The sequence below is a fragment of the Hippocampus bargibanti genome, linkage group LG13 (genome assembly GCF_051943395.1).
Source record: "Hippocampus bargibanti isolate YZ-2025 linkage group LG13, ASM5194339v1, whole genome shotgun sequence".
Classification (NCBI taxonomy): domain Eukaryota; kingdom Metazoa; phylum Chordata; class Actinopteri; order Syngnathiformes; family Syngnathidae; genus Hippocampus; species Hippocampus bargibanti.
The window spans coordinates 1,689,794-1,717,568 of NC_142746.1; the positions used below are offsets into that span (position 1 = coordinate 1,689,794).

The window sequence follows — 27,775 nt, forward strand, 5'->3', positions numbered from 1 at the left end:
CAAGTTGAATTTGCTTTCATGGTCCAAATAAAATGATGCGGCAGGCCAGATTTGCATTATGGCATTAGCGAACTAGCTGAATAGAAAGAGAGATAGCTACGTCAATCGCTAGCGAGCTCGATCGCTAGCTAGCAGGATTGCTGGATAGCTCGATCGCTGGCTAGCTTGATCACCGGCTAGCTCCATCATTGGTTGGCTTGATTGCTGGCTAGCTTGATCGCTGGCTAGGTCGATCAGTAGCTAGCTCAATCGCTAGCTAGCTCGATTGCTAGCATGGAATTTCACAAGTTTGATTTGATGATGATGATGCCACAGGCCAGATTTGCATTATGGCATTAGCCAACAAGCTGAATAAAAAGAGAGATAGCTGGATGACTAGCTAACTCGATCGCTGGCTAGCTCGATCAACAGCTAGTTCGATTGCTAACTAGCTTGAACACTAGCTAGCGTGATGGCAAGCTATCTCAATTGCTCTCTACATAGCTCGATAGATTAGCAAGCAATTTCACAAGGTAATTTGCTTCCGCGGTCCGAATAAAATGATTTGGTGGGCCAGATTTGGCTTCCGGGCCTCGACTTGGACACCTGGGATGTAAGGGATTAGCCAGTTAGCTTTATCACTAGTTAGTTTGATCACTAGCTAGCTCAATAGATGAGCATGGAATTTCACAAATTTGATTTGCTCTCGCGTGCCAAATAAAATGATGCAGCAGGCCAGATTTGCATTACGGCATTAGCCAACTAGCTGAATAGAAAGAGAGATAGCTAGCTCAATCGCTAGCGAGCTCGATCGCTAGCTAGCTCGATCGCTGGAAAGCTCGATCGCCGGCTGGCACGATCACCTGCTAGCTCGATGGCTAGCTATCTCAATTGCTCGCTACATAGCTCGATAGATGAGCATACAATTTCACAAGTTTCATTTGCTTTCGCAGGCCGAATAAAATGCGCCGTGCCAGATTTGGCCTCAGGTCGACTTGGACACCTGGGATGCAAGGGATTAGCCAACTAGCTAGCTCGATTGCTAGCTAGTTTGATCATTAGCTAGCTCGATAGATGAGCATAGAGTTTCAAACGTTTGATTTGCTTTTGTGGGCCAAATAAAATGATGCGGCGGGCAGATTTGCATTATTGCATGAGCAAGCTAGCTGAATAGAAAGAGAGATAGCTAGCTCGATTGCTCGCTAGCTAGCTCGATAGATGAGCATGCAATTTCACAAGTTTGATTTGCTTTCGAGGGCCGAATGAAATGATGTGGCGGGCCACATTTGGCCCCTGGGCCTTGACTTGGAAACCCGTGGGCTACGGCAGTGGTTACAGTCGACAAAGATTGTGCGAGCGCCCCAGCCGACATCTCGGCTTTCTTCTCTGTTGTGTTGCATCGAAGAGAGATTGCATTTCCTGCTGGTTAGCTAATTTTCTGGCGGGTGTGTTTGCACTTGTTCTAATTTCAGGCCCAAAAAGTCACGGAGAGTTCATCCGACAAGAGCGTGCCAGGACCGTCCTGTCCCGACAACTTTTCGACGCGCGCCTGCCCACGCACATACCTCAAAGTCTGTCGATCTGGGCTGAATCATGAAAGAGCGCCCAGTTGGGAAATTCGGGGCGTCCCTTCCAAATGCAAGCTGAGGCAAAGCCAAACGGGGGCTTGGGGGGGGGTCGCTCGGGAGGCTGAGCGACAACCCGAGCCGTCAACTTGACATATAAAGAATCGGTAAACTAACAAGATCGGAAGTTTATTTAAAATGTTGCCAACTGTGGGCAAATCGGGCCACATTTTAGTTTTGGCACCCTCTCAGGGGCCATTTTGAATTTAAGGAAGCCATTATAATGTTTCTTCTGAGCCATACAATGAAACTGTGGGAAAGAGTAGTTGAAGCTAGACTAAGAGCAGAAGTGAACATTTGTGAGCAGCAGTATGGCTTCATGCCAAAAAAGAGTACGACAGATGCAGTGTTTGCTTTAAGAATGCTGATAGAGAAGTACAGAGAAGGTCAGAAGGAATTGCATTGTGTCTTTGTAGATCTGGAGAAAGCGTATGACAGGGTGCCCAGAGAAGAGCTGTGGCATTGCATGAGGAAGTCTGGAGTGACGGAAAAGTATGTGAGAGCGGTACAAGACATGTATCATGACTGTAAGACAGTTGTGAGGTGTGCTGTCGGTATGACTGAGGAATTCAAGGTGGAGGTGGGACTCCACCAGGGGTTAGCTGTGAGCCCCTTCTTGTTTGCTATGGTGATGGATAGGCTGACAGACGATGTTAGACAAGAATCTCCTTGGACCATGATGTTTGCAGATGACAGTGTGATCTGTAGCGCGAACGGGGAACAGGTGGCGGAGAAACTAGAGATGCCCTGGAAAGAAGAGGAATGAAGGTCAGTCGCAGCAAGACGGAATATATGTGTGTGAATGAGAGGGATCCAAGTGCAAGAGTGATGCTACAGGGAGAAGAGATAAAGAAGGTGGAGGATTTTAAGTACTTGGGGTCAACTGTCCAGAGCAATGGAGAGTGTGGAAAACAGGTGAAGAAGCGTGTCCAGGCAGGCTGGAGCGGCTGGAGAAAAATGTCAGGTGTGATGTGTGATAGGAGGGTTTCAGCTAGGATGAAAGGAAAAGTGTATAAAACCATGGTGAGACCAGCCATGATGTTTGGACTGGAGACAGTGCCACTGAAGAAAAGACAGGAAGCAGAGCTGGAGGTAGCAGAGCTGAAGATGTTGAGGTTTTCTTTGGGAGTGACCAGGTTGGATAGGATCAGGAATGAGTACATTAGAGGGACGACTCATATTAGGGAGAGTGACTATATCGGGAGAAGGATGCTGAGCCTTGAACTGCCAAGCAGGAGACCGACAGGAAGACCGAAGAGGAGGTTTATGGATGTGGTCAGAGAGGTAGCTGGTGTGAGAGACCATCTTTGTCTCTCTGTCTCGCCAGCCTGTAAACATCAGTCTCGCCTTCCTTGCTGTCCAGTCTAGCATACAAGTCATCGTAAGCCTCTTGTTTGGCCTTTGCCACCTTTACTTTAACCGTGCGCTGCATCTCCTTGTACTGCTGTCTACTCTCGTCCGTCCTCTCAGTGTCCCACTTCTTCTTTGCTAACCTCTTTTTCTGTATACACTCCTGCACCTCCCCATTCCACCCCCAAGTCTCCTTATCTACCTTTCTTCCACTCGATACACCAAGTACTTTCCGACCAGTGTCTCTGATTATGTTCGCTGTAGTTTGCCAGTCATCTGGAAAGACCTCTTGCCCACCCAGTGCTTGTCTTACCTCCTTCCTAAATGTCATGCAAAACTCTTCGATTTTCAACTTCCACCATTTTGTCCTCACTTCAGTCTTTGGTTTCTTCATCTTCCTCACTGCCAGCGTCATCCTACACACCACCAACCTATGCTGTCTGGCTACACTCCCACCAACCACTACTTTGCAGTCGCTGATTTCCTTTAGATGGCGCCGTTGACACAAAATATAGTCTACCTATGTACTTCTGCCTCCACTCTTATAGGTCACCCTATGTTCCTGTCTCTTCTGAAAGTATTCACAATAGCCATTTCCATTCTCTTAGCAAAGTCAACCACCATCTGTCCTTCAGCGTTCCTCATCTGGAGTCCAAACCTGCCCATCACCTCCTGATGGGCAGGTTCACCACCTTCTGACTTCATCAAAGTCCAACCAAAATTTATCCTTCTCCGCCAGCTCACATCCTACTTGTGGGGCATACGCACAAACAACATTGAACATCACACATTCAAAGGCGCTTATAAATGAAATGTATTATTATTATTATTATTATTATAACACAGAGGAAGCGATCCATCCGCCTGCGGTCAAAATGGCCGCCGTGATGTCACTCCGACTCGGGTTTCGAGGCCAGGAATCCAAATAAAAGCGGAAACGGCGGAACGCCATGCGCGGCACCAACAGGAAGGTAATGCGATCGGCAGCCGCGCCGGCAGGAAAAGTGACGCCGCAGATGCAATTGTGGTAGATCCCGCACACAAACATACGCAAATGACTCACCAGCAAGCGAGTGAGCGTACCTTCTTTTGGTGGGAGGATTCGGGTTTGGACCGGTGACAACGTTTTGCAGCTTGAGGGCTTCAAGTCCAACCTCTGCCGATCCGAAACTTACTTTTCCAGCATCCACATTGCAAAAAAAAAAATGAAAATCCACATTTTATAATTATAATAATACATTTAATTTATAAGCACCTTTCAAAACTACAATCAGTTTTTCTGTGGGTGAGCAGCTGCAGCCACACGCGCCAGCGTTCACTCAACTCTGAAATAGACAGAAAGCTAGCTAGATAGCTAATAGATAGCTGACTAGAGCTACAGTAAAGTCTCGTTATATTCGATATTCTCGGGAGTCGGAAAAAATATCGATATATCTGATCCTGCGCCGAACTGCATTAAAAGTGGGCAATAAATGGGGGATCTTTGATATGGCATGTAATTTTCTCCTCGAGTTCATGGATTGCGTAGCTAGCATGCTTTTGTACTGTAGTGAAGTGAAAAATAAACTTATGCATTAAATAAAAACATATTTACACTTTTTTAATGACTATTTCCTTTCTAAATTTCAACCAATGCAAAATCCTCACGTTGTTCTATACACACGAGGGAATCCACGACCGCCAGCATGTACATAGTGTATGAAAAACTGTGATTATTGCAAGCGATAAAGATATCTGAATACAACACAATTAAATACATGTATGGAAAACAAAAAGTGCAACGTTTACATTACTTACGTGGATAAAGTATTCTGCGGCACGTCCAACTCTTTCGCAATTCTTGTTGGATTGTCCTCCACAGCCACTATTGCCTTGTACTTCGTTCCGATATCATAATTCTTACGTTTCCCCATGGTTGAACACCTGTATATAAGAAGACTACAGTATGTTTCAGATGCTATTGCAGCAGTCATGAAAGATGTGAGCTCTGCTACACCATTTTTATAGCGCCCGAGGATTACAGTGCAAGACACGAAAGCTGGTCACGTGACCAACGGTGTTACAGATACAGATTTCGCTAATGGTGGTACTGTATTGAAATCCTTAAGCAAATATTGATTCAGCTTTAAGCTGCTTTTGTATGAAAAGGGCATCGTAGGAACCGGATTATCGTACTAACCGTGTACTGTACTAACCGGAACTAAAAGACTAGAAATTTGCAGGGAAATGAAAATAGCATTGTAATGAGCAGTACTATCGATATAACCGATATCGATATAACGAGTTTACTGTAATAAATAGCTAATAGATAGCTATCTCGAGCTAATAGCTAGCTACCAAGAGCTAATAAATAGCTAATAGATTGATAGCTAGAACTAGAGCTAATAGATAGCTAATAGCTAGCTAGCAAGCTATAGCTAGTAGTGAAAATGTTATATTGACATTTTAGAAAATTAAAAAAAATGTAGAAAATCGCCATTTTAGAAAATTGTTATAAATGTTGAAACCGTTTAAAACTTTAGAAAAATGACAATTTAGATTTTTTTTAATGTGAAAATGCACATTTTAGAAAATTTTAAAAAATGTAGAGAATCGCCATTTTAGAAATTAATAAAACATCTAGAATAATACATTTTAGAAAATTTTTAAAAATGTAGAAAATCGCCATTTTAGATTTTTTTTGAAAATCAGAAAATTGGCATTTTAGAAATTATTTTTTTTTATATACACATTTTAGAAAACTTAAAAAAATAGAAAATTGGCATTTAGGAAATTTAAAAAAAAATTGAAAATCAAAATTTTAGGACATTTTTAAAAGGTAGAAAATTGCCTTTTTAGAACATTTTAAAAATATTAGAAAATTGGCATTTTAGAATTTTTTTTTTATATACACATTTTAGAAAACTTAAAAAATTAGAAAATTGGCATTTAGGAAATTTAAAAAAAATTTGAAAATCCAAATTTTAGGACATTTTTAAAAGGTAGAAAATTTCCTTTTTAGAACATTTTTAAAAAAATAGAAAATTGGCATTTTAAAAATTGAAAAAACATTGAAAATCCACATTTTAGAACATTTTTAAAAATGTAGAAAATCGCCATTTTAGAAAAAAATTAAAAAATTACAAAATCGCTATTTTAGAAAATTGCACAAAACCACAGCACTTTTATTTCTTGCCGTCCGACAACCACAAGACAGCGACGGTCTGCTCGGGCACTCCTGATAAACACAATAAGGGCAACCTTAACATCAGTTGCACCAAAATTGTCAGAATTCAGCCTTTACAGCAGCTCTTGTATTTTGTTTTTCTACTTCTTCCTTTCCTCTTCCTTCCATCACTTTGCTGTTGTTGACTGTCAATGTCTCCACTGCCAGACTAATAAAGGCTAATCAAATCTAATCCAATTTTTCTGATTGGCTCGGCTAGTCTAACAGGACACTTTCCCCCCTACTATCCCCCCAAAATAAAAAAATACCGTCTTTTCCATTTGTATTGGAAGTGAAGCGGCCCAGACAAGATTTGTGTTATTAATGGCCACCACGCAAAAAACAGCAGTGATTTCTAATGCCTAAAACAGACTGCGGTTGTGGGGGGAGAGCGGCAAAATTCTGAAAAGGGAGATCATTATTTCAAAACGTACAAGAAAAAAAAAAACATGCACGTGGCCAAAGCAAGTTGTCGGTTCTGTTGTACTGCAAAGCCAATTTGCCAGAAGCCGCTTTTCATCTGCCGGCAAAAGTTTGAACGGAGACTTCAAATATACAATCAACTTTAAAAGTCTTCTTTATACATTTAAAGGACAACCGACGTCTCCGTCATAATTTGTAAAATCACTTCAAATGACTTCTACTGAGCGTATTTTAATAAGATTCCACCGCATGTAGCTATATTTTACGTTTTAAGACTCGCTCTGAATATTCAGGAAGTCTTGTTTTTGAGTTGGTGACGAGTCCGTACGTGACGTCATGAAAGGACCGCCCCCTGACTTTTTAATGGAGAAAATTGCTATTTTATTATTATTATTTTTTTTAAATGTCAAAAAATTTTTTTTAAATGTCAAAAATCTGCATTTTATACTTTTTTTAATTTACAAAATCACCATTTTAGAAAAAAATTAAAAGTGGAGAAAATCGCTATTTTATAATGTTTTAAAAAATGTCGAAAATCATTTTAGATGTTTTTATAGCAAATTTTTAAATAGCAATTTTCTCCATTAATAAAGTCCCAAAATAGCGATTTTCCAAATGAACAAAAAATCTAAAATGATGATTTTCGACATTTAAAAAAAAATTATAAAATAGCGATTTTCTCCATTTTAAAAAAAATTCTAAAATGGTTATTTTGTAAATTAAAAAAGTATAAAATGCAGATTTTTGACTTAAAAAAAAATCTAAAATAGCAATTTTCTCCATTAATAAAGTCCCAAAACAGCGATTTTCCAAATGAACAAAAAATCTAAAATGATGATTTTCGACATTTAAAAAAAAAATATAAAATAGCGATTTTCTCCATTTAAAAAAAAATTCTAAAATGGTGATTTTGTAAATTAAAAAAAGTATAAAATGCAGATTTTTGACTTTAAAAAAAATCTAAAATAGCAATTTTCTCCATTAAAAAAAATCCCAAAACAGCGATTTTCCAAATGAAAAAAATATATAAAATGATGATTTTCGACATTTTTAAAAAGATTATAAAATAGCGATTTTCTCCATTTAAAAAAAAATCTAAAATGGTGATTTTGTAAATTAAAAAAAGTATAAAATGCAGATTTTTGACTTTAAAAAAAAATCTAAAATAGCAATTTTCTCCATTAAAAAAATCCCAAAACAGCGATTTTCCAAATGAAAAAAATATATAAAATGATGATTTTCGACATTTTTAAAAAGATTATAAAATAGCGATTTTCTCCATTATAAAAAAAATTCTAAAATGGTGATTTTGTAAATTAAAAAAAGTATAAAATGCAGATTTTTGACTTTAAAAAAAAATCTAAAATAGAAATTTTCTCCATTAAAAAAATACCAAAACAGCGATTTTCCAAATGAAAAAAATATATAAAATGATGATTTTCGACATTTTTTTAAAAATTATAAAATAGTGATTTTCTCCATTTTAAAAAAAATTCTAAAATGGTGATTTTGTAAATTAAAAAAAGTATAAAATGCAGATTTTTGACTTTTAAAAAAAATCTAAAATAGCAATTTTCTCCATTAAAAAAGTCCCAAAACAGCGATTTTCCAAATGAAAAAAATATATAAAATGATGATTTTCGACATTTTTAAAAAGATTATAAAATAGCGATTTTCTCCATTTAAAAAAAAATTCTAAAATGGTGATTTTGTAAATTAAAAAAAGTATAAAATGCAGATTTTTGACTTTAAAAAAAAATCTAAAATAGCAATTTTCTCCATTAAAAAAATCCCAAAACAGCGCTTTTCCAAATGAAAAAAAAAAAATCTAAAATGATTTTCGACATTTTTTTGTGCCACTCCGGTGCGAGCGTAGCATCTTTTTCACGTTTGGAAATTTCCGCTCGGTCGTCAGCGGATACGCCATTGAAAAGAGCTCAATTTATGAACTTTCCAGGCGTTAAACTCTTGACACGATTTAATGGGGTCCAATCCCTTGGGAGTTTGCCAAATCACATGACGTGGATTAAAAATTGACACTGCGTATTAGCTTGCAGCTGCGTGCCGCTTGAGTATCCGGATGATGGGATCCAAGTGTAACATTGCTCGCCCCGAGTGCTTGTGTGTTCGAACGTAAGCTGGCCAATTGCTCCCGCGTGTGTTTAATGCGACTCAAAGTGCTCTTACGACTGCGTATTAAGAGCTTGCTCAAACACACAAGCTAAACAAACAAGTACCCAAGCTGGCTAAAGCCTCGTTTTGCCCCGGGGAGCGAAGCAGAGGCTATGAGGGAGGGCGAGGCGGGTCTCTCTCTCTCTTTCTCTCTGTTTACTGTACTTTACTGGGATTACTGTAAATCTATCCAGCAATACCTAGTTAGCTATCTAACAATGGCTGTTTAGCAAGCGAGCTAGATAGCAAGTTACTAGCCAGCTAGCTAGCTCTTGGATCTATCTATCAAATCTCTCTTTATATATGTATAGATATCTATCTACCTACCCATCAATGCATCCATCTATCCATCTGTCAACTAGCTAACTCGTAAGCTAGCTAGCGAGTTAGCTAGATAGTTGGATAGCTATTTATCAAGATGGCTACCAAGCTAGATGGCTAGTTAGCTATCAGATCTGTCTCTCTATCTACCTATCCATCAATCCATTCAGCTATCCATCCATCAGCTAAATAGCCAGTTAACTCGTTAGTTAGCTAGCAAGTTAGCTAGCTAGCTAGCTAGCTAATAGGATAGCCAGTTGGCTAGCTATTTAATAAGATGGCTAGCAAGCTATTTAACTATAAAATCTGTCTCTATCTATTCATCTACCTATCCATCAATTCATCCATCAGCTCGATAGCTCATTGGCTAGTTCGCTATCACATCTATCTATGCATCTATCAGCTAGCTAGCTAGGTGGCAAGTTAGATAGCGAGTTAGTGAGCTACTTTATTGGAAGCTAACGAGTTAGCTAGTTAGCTAATAGGGGAGCTAGTTAGCTAGCTATTTGGCTAGATATTTCGCAAGATGGCTAGTTATTATACATAAAATAAGGTATATTTTGTGTAGCTTTAAGGCTTAGAAAATTATGTTTTATGGGGGCCTGGGAACGGATTATTGTCATTTTAATGATTTCCTATGGGAAATACATTTTTGGGATACACACTTCGCTTTACACACTCTGTGTCTGGGAACCAATTAAGTTTCCAAGCCAATGTATCACTGTATTTGCTATCTATCTATCTATCTATCTATCTATCTATCTATCTATCTATCTATCTATCTATCTATCTGTGAAATAGCTAGATGGCTAGTTAGCAATCATATCAATCTATCCATCTATCAGCTAGCTTACGAGTTACCTAGCTAGCGAGTTTACTAACTAGCTAATAGGATAGCTAGTTAGCTAGCTAGTTGGCTAGCTATCTAGCAAGATGGCTGGCGAGCTAGATGGCTAGTTCGCTATCGGATCTCTGTCTCTTTCTCTCACCGCTAAGCAAGTTTTACGAGCAAATTAGTTTTGGTTTTCGCTGCCATTTTGAGAATTCCCGTGAGCAGAAATTGTATGCACATGGGGGGGGTTCGACGGTTTCGCGGCGTCTAAGTGCAAGTGAATTCCCTTCAACCTTTGACTTCCTTCCTGCCGCCCGACACATTGTTGCGGCGTTCTCAGAGGACTGGACGCCCCGTGGGATGAACATAAGATACGCGCGTGAGATACCGGGACGCCGTCCTCCATTTCACGCGCGAGAGCGACAACGTGGGAGAATTCTCGGCGAGCGACGGACGCCTTTCCGGCAAGCGCCCGGCGGCGAATCCCCGGAGGGGGCGGGCGAACCCAAACAGTGGGCTGTCAATCAAGACGAGCCACCTCACGCGGTCATGACCCGGGAACAGGAAGAGGCCTCGCTGTCCCAGAACGGATCTTGAGTGGAGCGGCGGACATCTTTCATGTCGCTACTTAAGACCAGATTGTCTTGCGCAGCCACATTGCGCGGAAAAAATATTCCGTGCCTGTAAAGAGTTTTGAAAGGCGCTTAGAAATGAAATGTAGTGATACCTTGGCTTACGAATTTAATTCGTTCCCAGAGTGTCAAAGGCGAAAAGTGTGGATCCCAAAAATTAATTTCCCATTGGAAACCATTAAAATGAGAATAATCCGTTCCCAGGTCCCATAAAACATAATTTTCTACTTTCTAATTTTCTAAGCCTTAAAATTACACAAAATATACCTTATTTTACGGATAATAAATGTGGTATTGTATTATAAATAAAGTTTTATTTACCGGTGTGGTGGTCGTTGATGGCTTGATGGAATGGAGTGGCCGGTTTTATCAGCATTAAACACTTATCGAGTGGTGTACTTTTGGTATTATGGGAGCGAAAAAGACCCCACCACAGGCTAGTATTAAGCCTAAGAAGACATTTAAGAAAATGACGGCAGAGCAGAAGAAGGAGATCATCGAAAAACACCAACGAGGTGAGCGTTTGTGTGACTTAGCGTCCCAGTACCAGTATGCTAAGTCAACCATTGCTACGTGTGGCAAAGGGTGTTTCCGTGTTGTCTACGTCACTGTCTAAGGCAATAAAAGAGGTTGAAAACCTTCTGTCGATTTGGATTAATGAAAAGCAGCTAGCAGGGGACAGTGTGAGTGAGGGTATTAACGCCGAGAAAGCGTGGCAACTTCACTCGGATATCATCAAGAGGCAACTACATCGACGACCATCACAAAGGTCAATAAAACAACTTTATTATACAGTACAGTTTATTTCTTTCATTACAACGCAATAACACATTTATTATACATAAAATAAGATATATTTTGTGTAGTTTTAAGGCTTATTCAGTAGAAAATGTTTTATGGGGACCTGGGAACGGATTATTCTCATTTTAATGGTTTCTTATGGGAAATAAATGTTTGGAAGACAATTTTTTTCACCTTACGCACTTTCTGGGAACCAATTAAGTTCGTACGCAGAGGTATCACTGTACTGTCATTAAACTGTTCCAGTTTTTACCATCCATGTGTGGATTCATGACAAGTCGCTCTTTCACATCGCAGAGAAGATGAAACAACGCGACGGCAAAGTATTTCCGAACTTTCTTCGTGATTTTTCTTGAAAAGTCTATCTTGAAAATGGTGTTAACAGTAAATCTGCAAGCAAATCCATTTCTTCACCTCCTTCAGCCATTGTGGGTTGACAAAATTGCTATTAAATCAACACAACAATATACAGGTAACATCTGAGTTACGACCAAGTTCCGTTCTTACAAAACGGTCGTAAGTCGAAATCCATTAAAATGGTTGACGTGATGTTTACACGGCAGGATAGTATACAATGTCAATCTATTGTGTTTAAAGGACAACCGACGTCACTTTTTTGTTTCCTAACTGACATCAGAAAAACGTTTTATAGCATCTAAAATACCCAAAACACGCAGTATGATATTTTTAGTCAAATGCAAAACACCAATAAAAATGACTTAAAGTGTCCAAAATCTGGCAAAAATTGAGCTGCGAATTGGGCATTTTCAGAAAGTCCCGCCCCCAGTTCGTGACGTCACGCCAAGACGTCTTGCATTGCTGGAGAATCAAAACAATGGCTTCAGATTCGGATAATATGCTTTCTTGTTACACATCCAGTTATGAATATGATTCAAATAGTTCTGAAGAGGAAAGCATACATGCTTGCAATCGATTAAAGAATTTATTCCATGCCATTTTGAGGCAACATTGGGGGGGGATCGATCACCAGAAAAGAGGCACAAAATGGCGACCTCCTGTGGCCACCTACGTTTCCACAGGCTGATAAATTCCTTATATGGAGCTTGGACGCCCTCTTCTGGCGGCTTTTGGGTGCAACACGGTTATCAGACCAAACATGTACAGCAAAATACATTGACGTGATAGAAGGACTGCTACAATGTGTCTTTTTTTCGGTCAGTGGGTGGTCCTTTCGTGACGTCACGTACGGACTCGTCACAAACTCAAAAACAAGACTTCCTGAATATTCAGAGCGAGTCTTAAAATGTAAAATATACCTATATGTGGTGGATTCTTATTAAAATACCCTCAGTAGAAGTCATTTGAAGCCATTTTACAAATTATGGACACGACTTGTCCGTAGACGTCGGTTGTCCTTTAAGCAACGTTTTCTATTGAATACTATTAGATACCAAACTGTTTACAGTTCATTTATAAATTTTATAACTTTAAGTGTCATTTTATATTTCATATTATCGATTTATTACTGTATAACTGTACCTGTAATGTTTACAAAACCGTTTACTGTACAGTTTATTTACAAAAGTTAAACTTGCCTTTTAGTATCGTTTTTATCATTTTAGATTTCATATTATCAATTTTTATTATTGTATAACTGTATTTGGGTCTGGTGGTCGTGGTCGTAAGTACAGGTGGTCGTAACTCGCGCCGGTCGTAAATCGGATGTTACCTGTATATGCTTATGAAGCTCGCGACAGATACGGTGTGCTAGCTCTGGCCAGTATGCGCTTATCACTCACGGCTTGTGATAGCATGATTGACTGGGGCCAGATCAACTCCCAGCAAAGTGCCACAGCCGATTAACCTTGATCAAATATTTCTTTGTGATAGCGTGTGGAAGAGCTATTCTCTCTCGGCGGCCCAGGAAGGGGGGGAGGGGGTGGCGCCCCCCCCCCCCCTACCGTGATTAGCTATTCGGCATCCAGTCTCAAGTTATGCACAGGGGACCTTGGAGCTTCCTCGCAAGCGATATTACATTTGGCGATCTGCTATTTACTGCGGCTTTTATCAAAACAAACAAATTAGATCATGCGGATGGGGAGTCTGGGATTCATTTTCAAGCGGCTGATTAGCGGGTGTGCGTGCGTGTGCGTCTCTTGGGATAATCATGTCTGGGACCAAAAGACAAAAAGCCTTCGGGCTCCCAAATAGACGCACTCCCACATTGTGCCCAACACCCCTGAGCACAGCACATCCTCCATTTTTTTTTTTTTTTTAATTTTTGAGCAGGGGAAGGGAGTTCAACTTACGGCCCGAGGGGGCTGGAGGGGGAACCAGTTGAGGGAGATCATTTGATCCGCCTTAGAATCGGAACAACTTGAGTCGTTTTGATTAAAAAGCCGGAAAACGGTTCCAAACACACAAAGAAGCAGAGAAATTCACTCATGGGCTGCCTTTCCCGAATTTATTCGGGAATTTAAAAGTGAGACGTGGAGCGCCATTCCTGAATTTGTTCGGGTTTCGGTTTTTCTTGCATAGGGGTGCCGAGAAAGAGCTGGTCAGACCTCTGGCAATGTTTTTTTTCTTTTCCACAAGGGGGCAGCATTTGCCTTTTGTCCATGTTATTGCTTTGTTCCAGCTTCAGCTGTTGTTAAAACACGATATAAATGCATATGTACTGTATTGTATTTTGTACATCTGCCCCATTTCAAGTTCATATAACTCCAGAGCCATATGACTTAGGAATTAACTCTTTTTTTCCAATGAAAAGCGCTTTGTTACAGCTTCAGCTGTTAAAGCGCGATATAAATCAATATGGATGCATTGTGTTTTGTACATCATTTCAAGTTCATATGTCGAGCGCCATTCCCAAATTTGTTCGGGTTTCGGTTTTTCTTGCATAGGGGTGCCGAGAAAGCGCTGGTCAGACCTCTGGCAATTTTTTTTCTTTCCCACAAGGGGGCAATATTTGCCTTTTGTCCATGTTAGCACTTTGTTACTACTTCAGCTATTGTTAAAGCACTACCTAAATCAATATGGGTGTATTGATGAGAAGGTTTCTTCAGCCGTCATCTGTACAAATTTGAAGGTTTCGGACGTTTCACCTCCGATCCAAGAGGCTTCGTCAGCGAACTAAAGTCTGACTGGTCGTATCGGCCCTATTTATATATCCCTAATGTCCAGAAATGGCGGCGCCGGACACAGCTATGATAGGTCCCTATTCTCAGGTTGGGGGGAACAGAGGACCACTCCCTGTGGCCCCACTGATTGTTCCTACATTCCTGACTAATGACTGGCCTATTTCCCGCACTCCCTCCGGTATCACCTCATCAGCATTACGAATGTTGTCTAACCTGTTTTGCCTAAGCAGGCTATTGTATGAATGATCTAAATTGAACCTCACCCCACCAGACCGGTTTAATGAAGGATTTTGTTGTTTTATGAGAATCGCTTCTTTTACCCCCCTTTCAAACCATCTATGTTCTTTCGCTAAGATTTTAACCTCATTGTCATCAAATGAGTGGTTGCGAGCTTTTAGGTGCAAATGTGCTGCCGATTGAGGCCCACTAGTATTATCCCTGCGATGTTGATAGTCTTTTTTTGAGAATTTATTGAGTCTCCCCACTGCTCTTTACAATTTTCATTCTTACAATGTATGGAATAAACTACATTACTTTGTTTTTCATTTGGTAGCCTATCTTTTGGATCGATGAGAAGGTTTCTTCAGCCGTCATCTGTACAAATGTGAAGGTTTCGGACGTTTCGCCTCCTATCCAAGAGGCTTCGCTGACGAAGCCTCTTGGATAGGAGGCGAAACGTCCGAAACCTTCACATTTAGTTCGCTGACGAAGCCTCTTGGATAGGAGGCGAAACGTCCGAAACCTTCACATTTGTACAGATGACGGCTGAAGAAACCTTCTCATCGATGGACCACTCCTGTACGACTGAGAGCTTACACAGACCTATCTTATGGATGCACTAATTTTTGCCTTAACGTGTTTATCGGTTTGAAATAAGTAGGAATTTTGTGTTGCCAAAGGACTCTTTGTAATTTTTCAGAAACTCCTGCAATGTAAGGTACTGCTACTCCTCTCCTATTTGTATCTTGAGAATTTTTGGTTTCATTCCCTATTCTTTCTTTCTGACATTTGTTGAACGACCACTGAGGGTACCCACAGTTAGTGAGTGCTCTCCTGATATGTTTTGACTCCTTTTCTCTACCTTCAATGCTAGTTGGTATTAGTTTAGCCCTATGCTGGAGGGTTCTGATAACTCCTAATTTGTGTTGTAAAGGGTGGTTAGAGTAGAAAAGTAAGTATTGGTCAGTGTGCGTAGCCTTCCTAAAGACTTCTGTTTTTAGCGCTCTGTCCTCTTTTATAATTACTTTACAATCCAAGAAGGCTAGTTGGTTCTCTTTAATGTCCTCACGAGTAAATTTAATGTTGATGTCTACAGAGTTGAGGTGATCTGTGAAGGATTGAATTTCTTCTTTTTTAATTATGACAAAAGTATCGTCCACACATCTAAACCAGAGTCTAGGTTTTGTCCCCGGGAAAGATGTGAGGGCCTGTTTCTCCATCTCTTCCATGTACAGATTAGCCACTATGGGTGAAACTGGTGAGCTCATAGCACAACCATGAATTTGTTTATAAAATTTCTCCCGAAATTGAAAATACGTAGTATTAAGGCAGATTTCCAATAATTGGCAGATGTGATCCGGTTTAAGTTTGGTTCTTTCATGCAGAGAAACGTCCGCCAGCAGTCTCGTCCTCACCACTGAGACTGCTGCTGGGGTTGGGACAGATGTAAAGAGAGAAGTCACATCGTATGATGCCAAAGTTTCCTCAGGTTCCAATATGAGGTCTTTGATCCTCTCTATTCTGTGTTACCAACCAACGGAGCTAAGATAGTTTTTAAATATTTGGCTACATTGTATGTAGAGGAGTCAATGCTACAAACAATGGGTCTGAGGGGGAACCCTTCTTTATGTATTTTTGGCAGGCCAGACACATGACGTGGCCTCTCCCGGGTATAATCTAAAATACATCTGTTTGTCTATATGTTTTCTTTTCTCTAACTTTTGGACACAGTCTATCATTTCTTTCTTGTATCTATTGGAAGGGTCCCTTTTTAGTTGCTCATAAGTGTTAGAATCACTGATTAACCTATTTATTTTGTCTTCATAATCCAATGTGTTGAGAAGCACTGTGCATCTGCCCATGTCCGCTGGCAAAATAGTAATATTTTGGTCTTTTTGTAGAGTAGTTAACGCCTTTCTCTCTTCTAATGTTATGTTGGACGGAGGTAGTTTGGCACTACTGAGAAGGGCTGATATTTTAATGCGTAGATCATCTGCCTTTGCATACGAAAGTTTGTTATTTTTAATAGCCGATTCAGTAGCTGTGATGTAATCTATTGTAGGTATTGTTTTAGGAGTCACTGAGAAATTTAAACCTTTGGTTAGTACCGCCTTTTCTGTCTCTGAGAGATCTCTGTCTGACAAATTTTTGATCCAATTCTCCCTTGAAATCTCCTCATTCCTAATTTTTCGCGTGCTTACCAGTAGCTGAGATTGTTTCAGTAAAAGTAATTTTTGAAATTTACCCTTTTGTCTCTCTTTGGTTTTGCTGTGGTGCCTCATACATCCGGATTTAGTAAATTCGCACACTTTCTGATAGATTTTGTGGGTAAGTTTAGTTTGTAATCGCTGATAATAAGTCTCTATTTCTGACTGTTTGTTTTTTATCTTTATGTTAAGTCTCCTAATTCTCAAATTTAGTATTTTCCTAGTATTATTTTGTTGCATTTTATCGGCTAAGTATCCGGGTTCCAGGGGTGCTTGCTTCAAGCATTTAGGAATTAACCGGCTCTGTCTACATCTAAGATTGAATCTGAGGTGGTTCTTTAAGTCAGCTAATTTAAAGGTGGCCTTTTCTAAGTTACGTACCAGCAGAATGATGTCTCTCCCAAAGTTGGCAGCAATATGTCTGTGTAAGCTCTCAGTCGTACAGGAGTGGTCCATCGATGAGAAGGTTTCTTCAGCCGTCATCTGTACTTTTTTGAAGGTGTCGGACGTTTCGCCTCCTATCCAAGAGGCTTCGTCAGCGAATAAAGTCTTACTGGTCGTATCGGCCCTATTTATATATCCCTAATGTCCAGACATGGCGGCGCCGGACACAGCTATGATAGGTCCCTACTCTAACGTCCGAAACCTTCAAATTTGTACAGATGACGGCTGAAGAAACCTTCTCATCGATGGACCACTCCTGTACGACTGAGAGCATACACAGACATATGGGTGTATTGTATTTTGTACATCTGCCCCCATTTCAAGTTCACATAACCCCAGCGCCATATGACTTGGGAACTAACTCTTTTTTTCCGATGAAAAGCGCTTTGTAACAGCTTCACCTGTTGTTAAAGCGCGATGTTAATCAAAATGGATGTATTGTATTTTATACATCATTTCAAGTTCATATGTGGAGCACCATTCTCGAATTTGTTCGGGTTTTGGCTTTTCTTGCATAGGGGTGGCGACAAAGCACTGGTCAGACCTCTGGCGATATTTTTCCATTCCACAAAGGGCAGCATCAGAAACAGAATCATCTTTATTGCCAAGTATGTAGAACACACAAGGAATTTGTTTCCGGTAGAACACGCTGCACTAGTATCGTCGTAAAAAAAAACTGCTAAGTGGCACTATACAGTTCCATTTTGGCTACTGTTGAAGAGTTCAAAGAGTTAATGGCTTGGGGGAAGAAGCTGTTTAAATGTCTGCTGGATTTGGTGCGCATGGATCGGTAGCGCCTGCCTGAGGGGAGTAGCTGGAAAAGGTGGTGGGCAGGGTGCGGAGGGTCCAGTAGGATTTTCCGCGCCCTAGTTTGGATTCTTGCAGTGTGCAAGTCCTCGAGAGTGGGTAGGGCGGTGCCAATGATTTTTTCCGCCGTCCTAACTGTCCGTTGAAGTCGGATTTTGTCCATTTTTGTGGCGGGCCCGAACCAAACGGTGATGGAAGAACACAGGATGGATTCGATGACAGCCGTGTAGAAATGTTGCAGCACCTCCTGTGGCAGGCCATGCTTCTTTAGCAGCCTCAGGAAGTACATTCTCTGTCGGGCCTTTTTCAGAATAGAGTTGGTGTTGACCTCCCACTTCATGTCCTGGGTGACTGTGATTCCCAGGAACTTGAAGGTCTCAACGGTTGACACCAGGCAGTTGGATAGTGTGAGGGGTAGCTGTGGTGATGGATGTTTCCTGAAGTCCACCATCATCTCAACTGTCTTGAGCGTGTTCAGCTCCAGGTTGTGACGGCTGCACCAGAGCTCCAGCTGCTCCACTTGTTGTCGGTACGCAGACTCGTCGCCGTCTTTGATGAGACCGATGACCATGGTGTCGTCTACGAACTTTATGAATTTGACAGCTGGGTGCGTTGAGGTGCAGTCGTTCGTGTAGAGAGAGAAGAGCAATGGAGACAGGACGCATCCCTGCGGGGCTTTGCAAGGTGGTGATGGCGGGTGCGGATCCCAAAAAGCAGGCAGGAGGGAGCAGGACGTTGTTTGACAAATTGTATTAAAATAAAGGTCAGCAGGAACAAAATGTAAAACATCAAAATCATCTGAATGGAAAAAATACAAAGTATCAAAAGAAGACCAAAAGTAAAAGTCCGCCAAGGTTAAACAAACACATGCACAGCATGCAACAAACATGCAGCAAACAATGAACCGACACCGGATGTTCGTGCCGGGTGTCCTTTTAAGTGTCAGTGATTAAAACGACCAGCACCTGCGAGGCTGCAGGCAAGGCTGACGTCGCTACCCGTTGGTCGCCAATCTGATCGGGACGACGAGCATCTGTGCAGGTGCAGGCGGGGCCAACAGCACCCTCCGTTGGTCGCCAACCAGATCATGACAGTACCCCCCCTTCAAGGGGCTACTTCCAGAAGTCCCAACAGTCTCCCAAAAGGTCCACTCGCCAGGGAACAATGGTGGAGACGGCAACCGCTGCCTCTCCAGCATACGACGGGCGGCGGCCTGATGGGAACGGGACTCGGCCTGGGGTGGACGAAGACGCGGCACGGATCGTCGTGGGCGTGAGTGCGATCCCTCTCCCACGTTCACGCGACGGCGCATGGCTCAACGTGGACGTCGAACTGCCAGGCGCAGAATGGCACCCCGTACGGCCGTATGGGACCAGGTCTCGGCCGGACGCCGACGTGGGCGTGAACTGCCCGGCACCGGGGAAACGAGACCAGTCCTGAGCCGCTCCGGGATCCAGCGGTGAGTGGGGTCTCGGACTGACGTTGACGCGGACGTTGCACGGCTCGTCGTGGATGAGACTCAATTCGTCATGCACGACAACAGCGTGGCTTTATAGTTATAGTGGTTTATAGAACCACATTCTCGTCTGGCTTCTGCGGCTCACGATATATCCGATATCGATATAACCACAGAAAAACATATTTATATTTTTTATATATAATAATAGTATATATATGTTTTTTTTATATTTATATTTTTCATATAAAATATTTGTTTTTAACCAAGTCACACAGATGAACCTGACTGGAAATTGTCCGTGAGAGTTTTGAAAGTGCCTTATAAATCAAATGTATGATTATTATTATTATTACCACTAAACCAAATAATATCATTCACTGCCATTCCTGAATATATTCGGGAATTGAAAAGTGTGATGTGGAGTGGCATTCCCGAATTTGTTCTGGTTTTGGGATTTCTTGCAGGGGTGCCGATAAAGCACCGGTCAGACCTCTGGCAATGTTTTTTGCTTTTCCACAAGGGGCAGCATTTGCCTTTTGTCCATGCTAGTGCTTTGTTACAGTTTCAGCTGGGAACAGATTATTCTCATTCTAATGGTTTCTTATAGGAAATAAATGTTTGGATGACAAACATGAACTGCCAGGCAGGAGACCGAGAGGAAGACCAAAGAGGAGCTTGATGCATGTTGTCAAAGAGGACATGAAGGTTGCTGGTGTGAGAGAAGAGGATGGACAAAACCAACTTAGATAGAGGATGCTGATTCGCTGTGGCCACCCCTGAAGGGAAAAGCCCAAAGGAAAAGAAGATTATACATAAAATAAGCTATATTTTGTATACCTTTAATAATAATAATAATAATAATAATTTCTTATGGGAAATGGCGGATGAACAGCAAACCGCCACAGTGGCTGGTGGACTAATTTTCCACACCCACTTTCTTTGAGTGCAGACATGGTTTGCTATCGAGTGGAGTATTTTTGCTATTATGGGCGCGAAAAAGACCCCACCACAGGCTATTGTTAAGCCGAAGAAGACACTAAAGAAAATGACAGAGGTGTGTGACTTAGCGTCCCACTACCAGTATGCTAAGTCGACCATTGCTACGTGTGGCTAAGGGTGTTTCTGTGTTGTAAGCAACGGTCTCAGGCAATAGAAGAGTTTGATAAACTTCTGTTGATTTGGATTAATGAAAAGCAGCTCGCAGGGGGCAGTGTGAGTGAGGGTATTATCGCAGAGAAAGCACGACAACTTCACTCGGATATCATCAAGAGGCAACTACTGTGAGACCTCAACTTACGAACTTAATTGGTTCCCAGACAGAGTGTGTAAGGCAAAAAGTGTGTATCTCAAAAAAAAAATTCCCATAGGAAACCATTAAAATGGGAATAATCCGTTCCCGGGTTTCCATAAAATATAGCTTTTAACTAAATAAGCCTTAAAACTACACACAACATACCTTATTCTTTGTATAATAAATGTGCTATTGTATTGTAATGAAAGTAATACACTGCATTGTATCATAAAGTCACAAAGAGAGGCACATTACATGAGGACTGTAATTAAAGAAATAAACTGCTGTAAAATAAAGTTTTTTTCAACTTCATCGATTGCCCGAGACCGTCCCTTTGAGAGCACGGAAACACATTTTGCAACAGACGCACCTTTGATGGCTTCTGTGTTCCGGAGAATGGTAGCAATGGTTGACTTAGCATAGCCGTGCTCGGCCACTAAATCATACAAACGCACACCTCATTAGTGTTTTTCACTTATCTCCTTCTTCTCAGCGACGGTGATTTTATTTTTCGTCTTCCTGGGCTGAACACGAGCCTGTGGTGTTTTTTTTTTTTCGTTCCCATAGTAGTAAAATTATCAGCAAAATGCTCCAAGGAGGCGATCGACGTGTGCATTCAATGAGAGGGGGTGTGCAAAGTAGCGTCGGCTGGAGCGCTGTTCGGTCGTGTGCTTCCGCCGAAGATCACTCCGCCAGCCGTGGTGGGTGTGTATTATGAATATATTGTTTATTATAAGGTTTAATTTTCATAAATTAGAGGTTCTTAAGACGAAAAGTTTGTAAGATAAGGTGTTTGTAAGTTGAGCTCTCACTGTACATCAACGACCATCACAAAGGTCAATAAAACCACTTTATGATGCAGTACAGTTTATTTCTTTCATTACAATCCAATAGCACATTTATTATACATACAATAAGGTCTATTTTGTGTAGTTTTAAGGCTTATTTCATAGAAATATTGTTTTATGGGTACCTGTGAACGGATTATTCTCATTTTAATGGCTCCTTATGGGAAATAAATGTTTGGCAGACAAACTTTTCGCCTTACACACATTTTCCGGGAACCAATTAAGTTTGTAAGCTGAGGTATCACTGTATTATTATTATTATAATTATTAAGAATTAATATTTAGAATTACACATTTGTCAATATTTAACCTGCTGTGATAACAAATGAGAGGATTTTTGTTTTTTTGTTTTAACAAAGAAAAGCTGGCAAGATTTCTTCCTCATTTTTTTTCATCGTTATTTTATGACATTTGCAAAACGTTAAGGATTTTTCCCCAGCGCCGTTTTCAACCTTCATAGAAAGCGAGCGCAAAAAGTAGTCCAACAAAAGTCTCCTTTATTCACGGGGGTTGAAAACCTCATCCAGACAGAATACGTCCCGAAAACAACAAGGAGAACAAAACCGTAAACGTTAGCGTAGCACCCGGATCAAATCCAGGCCGATACGCCCCCTCTGAGCGTCCACGTTCAAGACCCTCACCTCCACCCTGTCCCCGGGTCCCAACGCCAGGCTGCGGCGGCGCTGGCCGTCGGGCAATTTGTCCGCCGTCAATTTGCTCTTATGGATGAGCCCCGAGCGACCCACGCCGACGTCTACGAAAGCCCCAAAGAGGCACATGTTTTCCACCCGGCCCGGCAGGACCGCGCCCGCCTGGAGGTCCTGAATGGATACGATACCCCGTTTAAAGACCTCCTGCCCAAAATCTGGGGATGGCAAAGACACAAGAAGGGGAGGGTGGTGGTGGTGGGGGGGGGGATTTTGGGTCCATGAGGTCACGGGTTCAACGGTGCAGGTGGAAAAAAAAAAAAGGCAGGACGCGGAACGATTGCATTTCAGGAAGTAACCAAATACTTTTTTTCTTCTTTTCCATGCGATCTTTTTCTTCCTTGCTGTGGTTTGAAAACAAACATGGCAGCCAAGGAAATGGTCCGGGCCAGTTTTCCCCGACAACAAAGGTTGCCTCGGCCTGACTGTTGACTCAGCTGAGCGTGATGCCAGATACGCGCTGGAACCCGAATGCGGAACCGAGGACCTGAATTTTGGAGATTACGCTCATGGACTGTTAAGTGACTTGGAAAGCAGACCTCCATCGTGCCGAGATTTTGTCAGCCATGTTTATTCATTAAGGTGGACCGCCCGCTTTGGGATCAAGCCATAAAGTGGGAATCGGCGTTGACATCTTTTCCGTTTTTGTGGGATTGTTGCTTGATAGATTTTGGATTCAGACTCCTAAAGGACTGGAGGTTTTTCTTAAAGGACAACCGACACCATTTTTTTTGTTTCCTAACTGACATCAGAAAAACGTTTTATAGCATATAAAATACCCAAAACACGCAGGCTGATATTTTTAGTCAAATGAAAAACACAAATAAAAATGACTTAAAGTCTCCCAAAACTACTTCAAAATGATCTGAGAAAGTTTCAGTTTCAGAAGGCCCCGCCCCCATGTTCGTGACGTCACGCCAAGACGTCTTGTTGCCTTGCTCGAGAATCAAAACAATGGCTTCAGATTCGGAGAATATGCTTTCTTGTTACTCATCCAGTTATGAATATGATTCAAATAGTTCTGAAGAGGAAAGCATACATGTTTGCACTGAAATAAATACACGATGATTATGGCTCGATATCGATCGCTAAGGCAAGATGGCCGCCGACCAACGTTTAAACCTCTAAAGGAAAACAAACACTTCAATTGCTGTTTCACTAAATTTGTTTTTTAGCTATTTTGACAGAAGTATGTCATATGTGGCGCACATCACGTAGAAATACGCGCTAATCGTAATACACTTGCGACGGTGCTGGCGTAGTGGAGTTTCAAAATGGCGCCAGTGGCTGTCAAAATGGCGCCCGGGCGCTTCCCACATGCATCCCAGATTTTGTGTTCGTGTGTGCGAGATGAATTTACCTTGGCGTATGTCAAACCCTGGCGGCTGGGTGAGGCCGTCCACGATGAGACTGAGGGTCTCGGGCGTGGTGCCGACCCTTTGGGATAGCTCGTCAATGCCGCTTTTGGCGACTTCCTGGTCCACGCGACGTTTGAGATGCGCGCTACCAATCTGGCTGGCGCTCCCGCCGACGAGGGTAAGAAACCTGCACGTGAGGAATAAGCACATAATTAAAGGACAAGTTGTGTCCATAATTTGTCAAATCGCTTCAAATGACTTCTACTGAGCGTATTTTATGAAGATTCCACCCCATATAGCTATATTTTACGTTTTAATGGTCGCGCTGAATATTCAGGAAGTCTTGTTTTCGAGTTGGTGACGATTCCTGACATCACGTCACGGAAGGAACGCCCCTGACCGAGAAAGCGACGCACAATGCATTTTGCAGTACAGTGAGACCTCAACTTACGAACTTAATTGGTTCCCAGACAGAGTGTGTAAGGCGAAAAGTGTGTATCTAAAAAAAATTCCCATAGGTAACCATTAAAATGGGAATAATCCGTTCCCGGTTTTCCATAAAATCTACTTTTCAACTAAATACGCCTTAAAACTACACACAACATATCTTATTCTATGTATAATAAATGTGCTATTGTATTGTAATGAAAGAAATACACTGCATTGTATCATAAAGTCACTTTATTTACATTTGTGATGGTCATTTATGGCTTGATGGAATGGTGTTGGAGGTCGAAGGTCAAAGGGAATTGCTGTTTGGAAAGAGAGGCGCATTACATGACGACTGTAATTAAAGAAATAAACTGTGCTGTAAAATAAAGTTTTATTGACCTTTTTGATGGTCGTTGATGGCTTATGGAAGGAGAGTCACCTTCCATAAGGACTGTTGGTGCTGTTCGGTCGTGTGCTTCCGCCGAAGATCCCTCCGCCAGCCGTGGTGGGTGTGTATTATGAAAATAGTGCTTATTATAAGGTTTAATTTTCATAAATTTGACGTTTGTAAGACAAAAAGTTTGTAAGTTGAGGTGTTTGTAAGTTGAGGTCTCACTGTACTTTGTTTGGTCTGAACACTTTGTGTTGATGGCGAAATTAGAAGGAAAACACATAAATAACGCGATGATGAATCGTCGTGTGTTGCACCAACACACCTATTTGATATTCGCTGACACAAATCACCAGCAGACAAATCAGCCCATTTCCAACGGAGCTTGGGCGCCATCTTCTGCATTTTCTGGGTGCTACATTTTTGTCCAGATGCCTCAAAATGACACGGAAGGACTTCTTTAATCGATTGAAAACATTTATGCTTTCCTCTTCAGAACTATTTGAATCATATTCATAACTGGATGAGTAACAAGAAAGCATATCCTCCGAATCTGAAGCCATTGTTTTGATTCTCCAGTAAGGCAAGACGTCTTGGCGTGACATCACGAACAAGAGGGCGGGACCTTCTGAAACTGGCCACCAGGTCTCCTGGACACACAGTATGTCTACCTTCCTTCTCTGCATCATGTCAACCAGCTCTCGACCTTGACCTGTCATTGTTCCTACATTCAAAGTTCCTACTCTTAGTTCTATACTCTTGGCGTTCCATTTCTCTCTTTTCCTCTGGGCACACCTCCCTCCTCTCCTTCTTTGACTAACATTAGTCAATTTTCCACTGCACCCTGAAGGTAACAGTACCAATGGCGGCCGTTGTTAACCCGGGCCTCGACCAATCCGGTATGGGATTCAGAGGTTTGATTCGCATATTTGTTTTGGCAATTTTTTTTTTACGTCGGATGCCCTTCCTGACACAACCCTCTGTATTTATCCGGGCTTGGGACCGGCACAACAAGTGCACAACTTGTGCCCCCTTGTGGCTACATTGTACATACTGCAGAATGAAACAAAAAAAAAAAACTATTTTTTAATAGTTTAAAGAACGGTGTTGTAAAACAATATTTTGCTGCTGCGCTGTAGCGTTTTTTTGTACTGAAGGAGTCTTTCTCCGAGAGAACAACATTGCTACCGGTTCTTTTTTTTGAGAATAGAGAACAGCTCATGGAGCAGAATGCCAGTGTGTTTGATTTTATTCTGCTTTGTTTGCAGTGTTGTTTTCGGTCTTCTTTCTTTTAACACGTGTCCTTTTGAGACATCAGGACTGCAGTGTAGCGTCCCAGAAAATGCACAAGATGGCGCCCAAGCTCTGTTGGAAATGGGCTGATTTGTCTGCTGGGAATTTGTGTGAGCCAGTATCAAATAGTAGTCTTGGTGCAACCCACAACGATTCATCATCGCGTTATTTATGTGTTTTCCTTCTATTTTCGCCATCAACGCGGATCAACACGAAGTTGTCAGACCAAACAAAGTACCCAAAATGCATTGTGTGTCGCTTTCTCGGTCAGTGACTATACCTACCGTGACGTCACGGTAGGTATCGTCACCAACTCAAAAACAAGACTTCCTGAATATTCAGCGCGAACCTTAAAACGTAAAATATAGCTATATGCGGTGGAATCTTATTAAAATACGCTCAGTTGAAGTCATTTGAAGTGATTTTACAAATTATGGACACAACTTGTCCAGAGGCCTCGGTTGTCCTTTAAGGGTGCGTGACCTTATACAGTGAGACCTCAACTTACAAACACCTCAACTTACAAACTTTTCGTCTTACAAACGTCAAATTTATGAAAATTAAACCTTTTAATAAGCACTATTTTCATAATACACACCCACCACTGCTGGCGGAGTGATCTTCGACGGAAGTACACGACCGAACAGCACCAGAGGTTAAGTTACCAACAGTCCTTATGGAAGGTGACTCTCCTTCCATAAACCATCAACGACCATCAAAAAGGTAAATAAAACTTTATTTTACAGCACAGTTTATTTCTTTAATTACAGTCCTCATGTAATGCACCTCTCTTTCCAAACAGCAATTCCCTTTGACCTCCAACGCCATTCCATCAAGCCATAAATGGCCATCACAAATGTAAATAAAGTGATTTATGATACAATGCAGTGTATTTCTTTCATTACAACACAATAGCACATTTATTATACATAGAATAAGGTATGTTGTGTGTAGTTTTAAAGCTTATTTGGTTGAAAAGTATATTTTATGGAAACCGGGAACGGATTATTCCCATTTTAATGGTTTCCTATGGGAATTTTTTTTTTTTTGAGATACACACTTTTCGCCTTACACACTTTGTCTGGGAACCAATTAAGTTCGTAAGTTGAGGTCTCACTGTACTTTGCTCCACATTATACAGTGTAAAATACAGTACATTGGACCCACATTGACATGTCGTTCCAGTGAGTGATATGGGGGCATGTTGACACCATTTCAATTTTGACCCCGGCCCACAAACGTAATCTTCCAAAACCAAACTGGCACGAGAACCCGAATGCCAAAGCAAGCACGTTCTATCTTATTTACATGACGCGCTTTCCACGGCTGCTGATCGATGTGAACGCATTCGTTCTGGGGGCGCGGGGCCAGCTGGGTGGTGTCTGTGATGAATGTCGCCCGACGCCAAGCGGGCCCCTCCACCCTCGCCCTCAGCTGTCCCGCCCGCTCGCCACGGTGACGGACCAAGCAGGTGGGCGCGCACGTAAACACGGATTCGGAGAAAATGCTGCTTAGAAATGCACATTTGGCGGCGGCGGAGGAGGCGGTGCGGGTACAAATATGCAGCAGACAGCTGGGAGATACGCGGGACAAAGTGGCACATTTCTAAGGGTTTGGAGGGTTCATCCTAGATTTTAAAAAATGTAAAAAGATGATATTTGATGCGCTTGGCGGTTAGAATAGTGGGTGGCTTGACAAATACAGTGATACCTCAGCTCACGAACTTAATTGGTTCCCAGAAAGTGTGTGTGAGGCGAAAAGTTCATCTTCCAAACATTTATTTCCCATAAGAAACAACTAAAATGAGAATAATCTGTTCCGAGGTCCCCATAAAACAGAATTTTCTATGAAATAATCCTTAAAATTACATAAAATACA

At 41.6% G+C, this 27,775-nt stretch overlaps 1 protein-coding gene across 2 annotated transcripts in view; it reads right to left on the reverse strand.

Annotated features, from left to right (window-relative positions):
- Positions 1 to 27,775, reverse strand: part of srbd1 (S1 RNA binding domain 1) — a 121,224-nt gene that overhangs the window by 17,848 nt on the left and 75,601 nt on the right. The window contains exons 19-20 of one of the 2 annotated variants that reach the window (XM_089012614.1): positions 23,784 to 23,968; positions 22,171 to 22,581 (exon numbers count right to left, since the gene is read on the reverse strand). In XM_089012614.1, coding sequence (XP_088868740.1) covers positions 22,289 to 22,581; positions 23,784 to 23,968 — 478 coding nt within the window. In that variant the 3' untranslated portion in view covers positions 22,171 to 22,288. Of the gene's footprint in view, positions 1 to 22,170; positions 22,582 to 23,783; positions 23,969 to 27,775 lie in introns of those variants that run through there. The other variant, XM_089012615.1, reaches the window with a different exon arrangement.